Here is a 9,455-nt window from a genome sequence, read left to right on the forward strand (position 1 = left end):
CCACTCACCTCAGCCTCCCAAAGCGCAGGATTACAGGCTGAGCCACCAAGCTCAGCTTACCAAGTCATTTTATTAAGCAAAGAAAAGCACACACCTCTGGACAGGGTGGCTCATGCCTGTCATCCCAGCACTTTGGGAGGTAGAGGCAAGAGGATTGCCTGAGCCCAGGGGTTCGAGATCAGTCTGGGCAACATAGCAAGACCTCGTCTCTATAATAAATTTAAAAATCAGCCGCCATGTTAGTGCACACCTATAGTCCCAGCTACTTGGAAGGCTGAAGCTGGGAGGATTGCCTGAGCCCAGCAGGTTCAGGCTGCGGTGGCCGTGATCATGCCACTGCACTCTAGCCTGGGTGACAGTGGGAGACTCCGACTCAAAACAAACAAAAAAAAACAGAAAAGTATGCTCCCAAGACAGGAGAGTGGCAGAAACAGCCTTTAGAAAGCTGTTGCTTCTGCCCCTCTGTGATTGTTGAGTTCTGACTTTTATTCTTAGGGATATTGAGGAGTGAGGTCAGGGGTGGGCTTTTCCTAGAAATGGGTGGTCTCAGGGCTGGGTCTCTGTTACTCCACCCTCATGTCAGGCGGGGAATTTCAGTCCTCACAGGGTCACACTAGAGCTGTCTGGCATCAGGTGTGTCATGGGAGACGCCCCTAGGGTAATTTTATGCTAATTTGTTTGTTTGCTTTTTGAGTCGGTGTCTCACTCTGTCACCTAGGCTGGAGTGCAGCGGCAAGCTCACAGCCACTGCAGCCTCAACCTGCTGGATTCAGGGGATCCTTCCACTTCAGCCTTCCAAGCACCGGAACCACAAGTGCACACCACCATGCCTGGCTAATTTTCTGACGTATTGTAGAGATGAGGTCTCGCCAACTTGCTCAAGCTGGTCTCGATCTCCTGGGCTCAGGCAATCCTCTCACCTCTGCCTCCCAAAGTGCTGGGATTACAGGTGTGAGTCGCTGCCCGACCTGGAGTTTTCATTTCAATATCTCTAAATACACTCATTACTATTCTTTTTTATCGTAGTAAAATGTATGTAAAGTACTAGTTTTCATTTTAATTATTTGTAAGTATACAGTTCAGTGGTATTAAGTATGTTCATAATGTTGTATAATCATCACCCTTATCTACACGGGTGGGACCCCCAAAATCCCAGAATTTACTTTTAAAACATTGTGTATTTATTGTTACATGTTTAATTTCAGTCTCCTTCAAAGTACTCTCTGAGGCAATAACCTACTGAAATGCTTTTCCCACTGCTCAAAACAGTTTTTTGAACTCGTCCATTTTGCTGCCTTTTAGTGCTTCTGCCGTTTTTTGTTTCACCTCTTCCACGACTACAAAATGTTTCCCTTTGAGGACTTTTTTCATGGGGGAAACAAAAAAGATGTCACTTGAGGCAAAACCGGGTGAATAGGAAGGGTGGGGCATGGGAGCCATGCCACTTTGGGTCAAAAACTGCAGAACATGCAGCATAGTGTGGGTAGATGCCCTTATAAATCTCCCCCCCCCCAAAAAAATCACTACCTGAATGCAGCCTCTCACAACAACACTCGCTGGTACACAGATGCCTATGGGGTTTTGGGGGGTTCCTCAAAGCCTTTCCTGTGTTAGGTGGGGTCCTCCAGAGACAAAATCAATAAAACATATAATGTATGCATCTATATATTATACATATAGATATGTAGCTACAGATATAGACATATATCTCAAATGAGATTTATTCTAAGGAATTGGCTCATACAGTGACAGAGGTTGGAGCCCTACAATCTGCCATCTGGAAGGTCAAGACCTAGAAAAGCCAGGGGTGTCGGTTCCAGCCCAAGGGTAGATGACCAATGTCTCAGCTCAAGCAGTCAGGCTGAGAGTGAGAATTCAACCTTCCTCCAGCTTTTTGTTCTGTTCCGGCCCTCACCAGAACACCCACCTATGTCAGGGAAAGCAATCAGCTTTACTCAGTTCACCCATTCAAGGGCTCGTCTCTCTAAAAAGACCCCCACAGACACGCCCAGAAATAATATCTAACCAGACATCTGGGAATCCTGTGGCCCAGTCAACTTGACACAAAAAATTAACAATCACAGTTGGGCACAGTGGCTCATGCCTGTCATCCCAGTGCTTTGGGAGGTCAAGATGGGAGGATCGCTTGAGGCCAGGAGTTGGAGACTTGGCCTGCACAACATAGTGAGACCCTGTCTCTACAAAAAATAAAAATTAGTCAAGTGTGGTGGCACACACCTGTAGTCCCAGCCGCCAGCTTGGCTGGACGGGAGAATCACTTGCGGCCCGGAGTTTGAGACCAGCCTGGACAATGTAGTGAGTTCCTGTCTTTACAAAAACCAAAATATTTACCAGGCATGGCACACACCTGTAGTCCCAGCCACTTGGGAGGTTGAGGTGGGAGGGTCACTTCAGCCCAGCAGGTCGAGGCTGCAGTGAGCTATGATGGTGCCACTGCACTCCAGTCTGAGTGACAGAGGGAGATGCTGTCTCAAAAAAATAAATAAATTAACAATCACAATCCACAACATGAACTCTGTACCCACTAACTTACAACTCTTCCTTTCCCCCTTTTCTCCTAGCCCATGGTAACCTCTATTCTCATTTCTAGCTCTGTGAATTTGCCTGTTCTAAGTACCTCGTATGAATGGAACCATAACAATAATTTATCATTTTGTGTCTGGTTTATTTTATTTAGCATAGTATCCTCAAGGTCCATCCATATTGTAGCATATGTTAGAATTTTTTTTTTTTTTTTTTTGGGTAGGGGTCTCACTCTGTCGCACAGCCTGGAGTGCAGTGACACAATCACAGCTACCACAGTCTCAACCAGCTAGGCTCAGGCAATCTTTCAGCCTCAGCCTTCCAAGTAGCTGGAATCACAGGTGTGTGCCACCACACCCAGCTAATTTTTTCATTTATCAAAGAGACAAGGTCTTGCCAAGTTGCCCAGGCTGGTCTCAAACTCCTGGGCTCAAGCAATCCTCCCACCTCGGCCTCCCAAAGTGCTGGGATTAGAGGCATGAGCCACCATGCCTGGCAGAATTTCCTTCCTTTTTTGGTCTTGTTGTATGCATAGAACACGTTTTGTTTACCCTTTCAACCAGTGATGGACACTTGGGTGGTTTCCACCCTTTGACTATTCATTATTTCCTTTCTCAAAACATGAACTCTCATTCTTGGCATCAGCTCCTAGGTGTCCTATCAGCACAAAGGCCTAGTGACTTCCCCTTTTACTGCCAAGGTACAAAACAGTTGCTCCATCCAGGGAACAAAGAGGAACTATCTTAGAAACATAGGTCTAACCAATCTTCTCTACGTTAAAGCAATCTCTTTTTTTTTGAGTCAGTGTCTTACTCTGTTGCCCAGGCTGGAGTGCAGTGACACGATCACAGCTACCACAGTCTCAACCAGCTGGGCTCAGACAATCTTTCAGCCTCAGCCTTCCAAGTAGCTGGGACCACAGGTGCACACAACCACACCCAGCTAATTTTTTGATTTGTTGTAGAGACAAGGTCTTCCCATGTTGCCCAGGCTGGTCTTGAACCCACGGGCTCGTCTATTTATATATTTAATTATATAAAATATATATAAAGTGACAACTAAAAACAATGTCTCATGGCAATTTCAATTTGCATTTTTCTTATGGATTAAGGTTTAAATATATTTAGATTTCATTAAAAAAATTTTTGAAGAACTCAAATTATTCTACAAAAAAGATACCTGCCCATGCATGTTTGTTGCAGCTCTATTCACAATAGCAAAAACATGGAACCAACCATGCTGTCCATCGAAGCTGGACTGGATTAAAAAATGTGGTACATATATACAATGGAATATTATGCAGCCATAAAGAAGGACAAACACACGGACTTCACAGCAACTTGAATGGATCATACTCAGTGATCTATCACAGAAATAAAGAACAGAGTACCATATGTTCTCACTCATAGGCGGACCCTGAACAATTATAATACTATAAGAAAGGGACTGGCAGTAGTGGGAAACTGTCAGGGGAGGGGGGTGGAATTGGCAGTTGAGGGAAACTGCTAAAGGAGGGAGGAGCACACCTCATCAACAAGAGTACCTGCATAATCAACATTTGTATACCTAAGCCTGAATTGTACCCCACATCTTTAAAATAAAAAAGAAATTACAAACTTAAAAAAAAATTTTTGAGTTGGGGACTCACTCTGTCACCTAGGCTGGAGGACAGTGGTATGCTCAGGACCACTGCAACCTCGACCTGCTGGGCTCAGGTGATCCTTCCACCTCAGCCTTCAAATAACTGGAACTACAGGCGCGCGCACCACCACACCCAGTTAATCTTTTGATTTATTGTAGAAATGAGGTCTCACCAAGTTGCCCAGGCTGATCTCAAACCCATGGGCTCACGAAATTCTCTCGCCTCTGTTTCCCAAAGTACTGGGATGACAGGCATGAGCCACTGTGTCCAGTTAGAGCAATCTCTTTAGTATGGTAGTTTTCGTAAACAGGCTTGACGTTGATTTTACTTTATTTTTGAGTCTGGCTCCCACTCTGTCAACCAGACCAGAGTGCAGTGGCACAATCACAGCTCACCGCATCCTTGACCCTCTGGGTTCAATCAATCCTCTCACCTCAGTTTCCTGAGTAGTTGGGACTACAGGTGTATGCCACATGCCAGTTATTTTTTTTTCAATTTTTTTTTTTTGTAGACACAAGATCTTGCTATGTTGCTTAGGCTGGAGTGCAGTGGCATGATCACAGCTCACCACAGACTCGGTCTCCTGGGCTCAAGCGCCCCTCCTGCCTCAGCCTCCCAGGTAGCTGGGACTACAGGCAGGCACCACCATGCCTACTTTTTAAAAAATATTTTTTGTAGCAGCAAGTTTTCTCTATGTTGCCTAGGCCGGCCTCGAACTCCTGGGATCAAGCATTCCTCCTGTGTCAGCCTCTTAAAGTGCTGGGATTACAGGCTTGAGCCACTGTGCCTAATGTGATGTTAATTTTAAAGAGATTCTGCCAGGCACGGTAGCTCACACCTGTAATCCCAGCACTTTGGGAGGCAGAGGTGAGAGGATTGCCTGAGCCCAGAGGTTCGAGACCAGCCTGGGCAACTTGGTGAGACCTTGTCTCTACAAAAAATCACAATAATTAGCCAGACATGGTGCCATGCTCCTGTTGTTCCAACTGCTTGGAAGGCTGAGGTGGAAGGATGGTCTAAGCCCAGCAGGCCGAGGCTGTGGTGGCCACGAGAGTGCCACTGCATTCCAGCCTGGGCAACGGAGTGAGTGAGACTCCAACTTAAAAAAGAAAGAGCCAGGCTCGGTGGCTCAGCCTGTAGTCCTGCACTTTGGGAGGCTGAGATGAGTGGGTTGCCTGAGCCCACGGGATGACAGGCGTGAGCCACTGAGTCCAGCTAGAGCAATTTCTTTAGTATGGTAAAAGTTCATTTCTAAACCAGTTGATTTTGAGTGTCTGTGTTGCCATCTTGAGAGATGTTTGTTCAAGTTAATTTAGAGTTGTGTTCTCCATCTTGGCTACGTACTTGCGTTGTCTGGGAACTTGAGAAAATGCTGATCTCCGAGCCCCTTCCCAAGTGAGTCTGACTCAATGCCTCTGGTAGGTTCTGTATGCTGGAATTTTTTTCTTTTTTCTTTTTTCTTTTTTTTCAGTCGAAGTCTTACTCTGTCACCCAGGCTGGAGTGCAGAGGCACGTTCACAGCCACCACAGCCTCGACCTGCTAGGCTCAGGTGATCCTCCCACTTCAGTCTCCCAAGTAGCCAGGATTACTGGCACACCCCACCATACTTGGCTAATTTTTTAAATTTATTGTAGAGACGAGGTCTTGCCAAGTTGCCCAGGCTAGTCTCGAACCCCTAAACTCAGGCAATCCTCCTACTTCAGCCTCCCAAAGTGCTGGGATTACAGGCATGAGCCACCACACCCAGCCCCTTCCCAAGTGATTCTTACTCAATGCTTCTGTGGTTGGTTCTATTAACTGGAATTTTTTTGGGAGGTGGGGGCGGGTCAGAGTTTCACTTTGTTGCCCAGGCTGAAGCACAATGGCACAATTTTTTTCTTTTTTTCTTCCACCTCAGCCTTTCAAATAGCTGAAACTACAGGCACGTGCCACCACGCCTGGCTAATTTTTTAATTTTTATTGTAGAGATGAGGTCTTCCCAAATTGCCCAGGCTAGTCTTGAACCGGTGAGCTCAGGCAATCCTCTCACCTCAGCCTCCCAAAGTGCTGGGATTATAGGTGTGAGCCACCATCCCCGACCACAGTGGCACAATTACAGTCACAGCAGCCTCAACCTGCTGGGTTCAGGCGATCCTTCTGCCCCAGCCTTCCAAGTAGCTGGAAGCACAGCCACGCGCCACCACACCTGGCTAGGTCTTGACAAATTGTCCAGGCTGGTCTCGAACTCCCAGACTCAGGCAATCCTCCTGCCTCAGCCTCCCAACGTGCAGGGATTACAGGCCCCTTCCCAAGTGATTCTGACTCAATGGTTTGGTGGCTGGTTCTGTGTGTTGGTATTTTTACCAGCTCCCAGGGGAGCCCATCGTGTGGCCAAGTTGAAGAACAGCTGAGTTGGTGTGTCCTACAGGTGCAGCTGTATGTGGGACGAAGAGGAATGCAGGTTTCTCCCACTCTGGAATAACCACTTGGATGTTTTGAGGCACCAGACAATGAACTTTGTCCTGTTTGGAATATTGAGGGAGGAAAAGAGATAACAGCAAATATTGGACTCCAAGCCTTTCAGATTAAAAATTAATGTCGTCTGGGTGTGGTAGCTCAGCCTGGAATCCCAGCACTTTGGGAGGCCGAGGCAAGAGGACTGCCTGACCCCAGGGGCTCAAGACCAGCCTGGGCCACTTGGTGAGACCTCATCCCTACAATAAATCAGAAAACTTAGCCAGGCGTGTTAGCACGCACCTGTAGTTCCAGCTACTTGGAAGGCTGAGGTGGAAGGATTGCCTGAGGCCAGCACATTGAGGCTACAGTAGTAGTGAGCGTGTCACTGCACTCCAGCCTGGGCAACAAGAGTGAGACTCCAACTCAAAAATAAAAATAAAAATAAAAGTTAATGTCGATGAGCTCAAGGCAGGGGTAGGGCATGGCACACAGGAGGGGGCAGAGGGGAGAGGGAAAGAAAAAAGTTAATGTAGCTCAACTAACCTTTTCCAGTGGTAGGGATTTGTTCCATCTTTGAGCCAAATTCCTACCCCACCAAACAGGTGTTGGTGCTTGTGGTGAGACATCAGAGGCTGAGTAAACCAGGTAGGAGGAAGATGGGAGAGAGAGTGAGGCTGCCTCTGCTCACATCCTTGTAAAATCCTCCCGGGTTCGTGCTTAAACTGGGCCATGTCATCAGCCATTCAATGTGCATTTGTTGATGATATGCTATGTGCTAGACCTGGGTTCACAGGGGGAAGCCCGGAGTCCCTGCCTCCCAGGGACTCCCAAGTCATGACACCTGGGTCTCCTATGACATGAGGTACATACACTTATGAAAACTCCTTAACTGTAACCCACAACTTTAAAATAAAAATATATATTAAAATAAATAAATAAAAAAAATAAGTTAAAAAAAAAAGAAATTATGAGGCCAGATACAATGGCTCATGCCTGTAATCTCAGCCCTTTGGGAGGCCAAGGTGGAAGGATCCGAGGCTTGAGCCCAGGAGTTTGAAACCAGTCTGGACAACATAGCAAGACCTCATCTCTATGAATAATAATAATAATAATTGTTGTGGGGAAACAGAGACAATGTAACACAGGCTGTCCGAGAAAAGGTAAAAATAGGCCAGGTGTGGTGGCTCACACCTGTCATCCCAACACTTTGGGAGCCCAAGGTGGGAGAATCACTTGAGGCCAGGAGTTTGAGACCAGCCTGGGCAACACAGCAAGACGACATCTCTCCAAAAAATGTTTTAAAAAATTAGCTGAGTGTGGTGGCACATGCCTGTAGTTCCAGCTACTCGGGAGGCTGAGGTGGGAGGATCGCTGGAGACCAGGAGGTCGAGGCTGGGTGAGTCATGATTGTGCCACTGTACTTCAGCCTGGATGACTGAGTGAGACCCTGACTAAAAAAGAGGGTAAAAATGTGTGCCATTTGGAATAGAAAATGAGAATAGAAGAATTTGTGCAATTATATGGCACCAAGGAAGGACCTGGTCTGTGAGGTGAGGCCAGCAGGAGACGGTCCAGAGGACTCTGAGAAACGACGGAGGACCCAGGAGGAGAGCTGAAACCTCGTCCAGCGTGGGAGGGTGAGGACGCCTGCCTGCGGGGCCTCCCGAGTCTGCCCTCAGCAGGAGCCCCTGGGATAATTCCCAGGGTCAGGGCAGGTTGACCTGTGGCCCGGGCAGGGACTTTGGTCTCACAGAAGACTCTCTTGCAGGGCTTTGTGTTGGCCAAGGAGACACTATGGGAGACGGTGAGTGTTTCTTCAACAAAACCCTCCTTGATCCTTTACCTCAAAGACCCTTTCCTCCTCTCTCCCTTTTTTTTGTGGAGACGAGTTCTTGCTATGTTGCTCAGGCTGGTCTCGAACTCCTGGGCTCAAGCAATCCTCCCGCCTCGGCATCCCATAGCATTTGGGATTGCAGGCATGAGCCTCCGTGCCCGGCCCCCCTTCCCCTTCTCGAATGGGCTTTTGGGGGCCAGGAATGAGTCCAGTGAGCCCCTGGGCTCTGCTTTCCTGCAGGGTCTCTGCCCAAGCCCTCCCTTGTGGCCTGGCCCAGCTCGGTGGTCCCTGCCAAGAGCAACGTGATTCTGAGCTGCTGGACTCCTGCCAGGGATGTGAGCTTTGTTCTCAGAAAGGGAAATTCTATTTTGAGTTCTTTGAAAGCATCTGGTCCTGTGGAGGGCCTGGCTGAATTTCACCTCAAGGATCTAAAAACCCGTGACGCTGGGGAATACACCTGCGAATACCACAGTAAAGCATCCCCCCACACAAGCTCACAGCACAGTGATGTCCTTCTACTGTTGGTTACAGGTGAGGAGGGGCGTCCCTGAATGACATGTGGTGATCATAGGGCAAGGGATGGAGGAGGAAGCAGAGGGAGAAGAGGGGCCCAGTCTCCGAGGTAGCTGGGCATAGGAGGAGGTGGAGAGAGTCAGGAGCGGAATTGAACAGCTTGGTTTCATACAGATCTTGGAGGGAAATCCTCTGCCCTGGAGTCAGAGTAGAAAGTGAGATGGGCTGGGTGCAGTGGCTCACGCTTGTCATCCCAGCACTTTGGAAGGCTGAGGCGGGAAGAGTGCCTGAGCCCAGGGGTTTGAGACTAGCCTGAGCAACATGGCGAGACCTTGTCTCTACAATAAATAATAAAATTAGCCGGATGTGGTGGTGCATGCCTGTTGTTCCAGCTACTTGGAAAGTTGAGACCGAAGGATCACCTAAGCCCTGCAGGTCAAGGCTGTGGTGGCTGTGAGCATGCCACTGCACTACAGCCTGGGCAA

General features: G+C 48.0%; 1 protein-coding gene across 1 annotated transcript in view; it reads left to right on the forward strand.

The window, feature by feature from the left end:
• The window catches only part of TARM1 (T-cell-interacting, activating receptor on myeloid cells 1), a 46,689-nt gene that overhangs the window by 31,914 nt on the left and 5,320 nt on the right, over nt 1-9,455 (forward strand). The window contains exons 4-6 of the mRNA XM_021706905.1: nt 975-1,022; nt 8,392-8,427; nt 8,698-8,988. Coding sequence (XP_021562580.1) covers nt 975-1,022; nt 8,392-8,427; nt 8,698-8,988 — 375 coding nt within the window. The remainder of the gene's footprint in view (nt 1-974; nt 1,023-8,391; nt 8,428-8,697; nt 8,989-9,455) is intronic.

Source organism: Carlito syrichta, unplaced genomic scaffold (assembly GCF_000164805.1).
Source record: "Carlito syrichta isolate Samal-C Ts95f unplaced genomic scaffold, Tarsius_syrichta-2.0.1 Scaffold316208, whole genome shotgun sequence".
Classification (NCBI taxonomy): domain Eukaryota; kingdom Metazoa; phylum Chordata; class Mammalia; order Primates; family Tarsiidae; genus Carlito; species Carlito syrichta.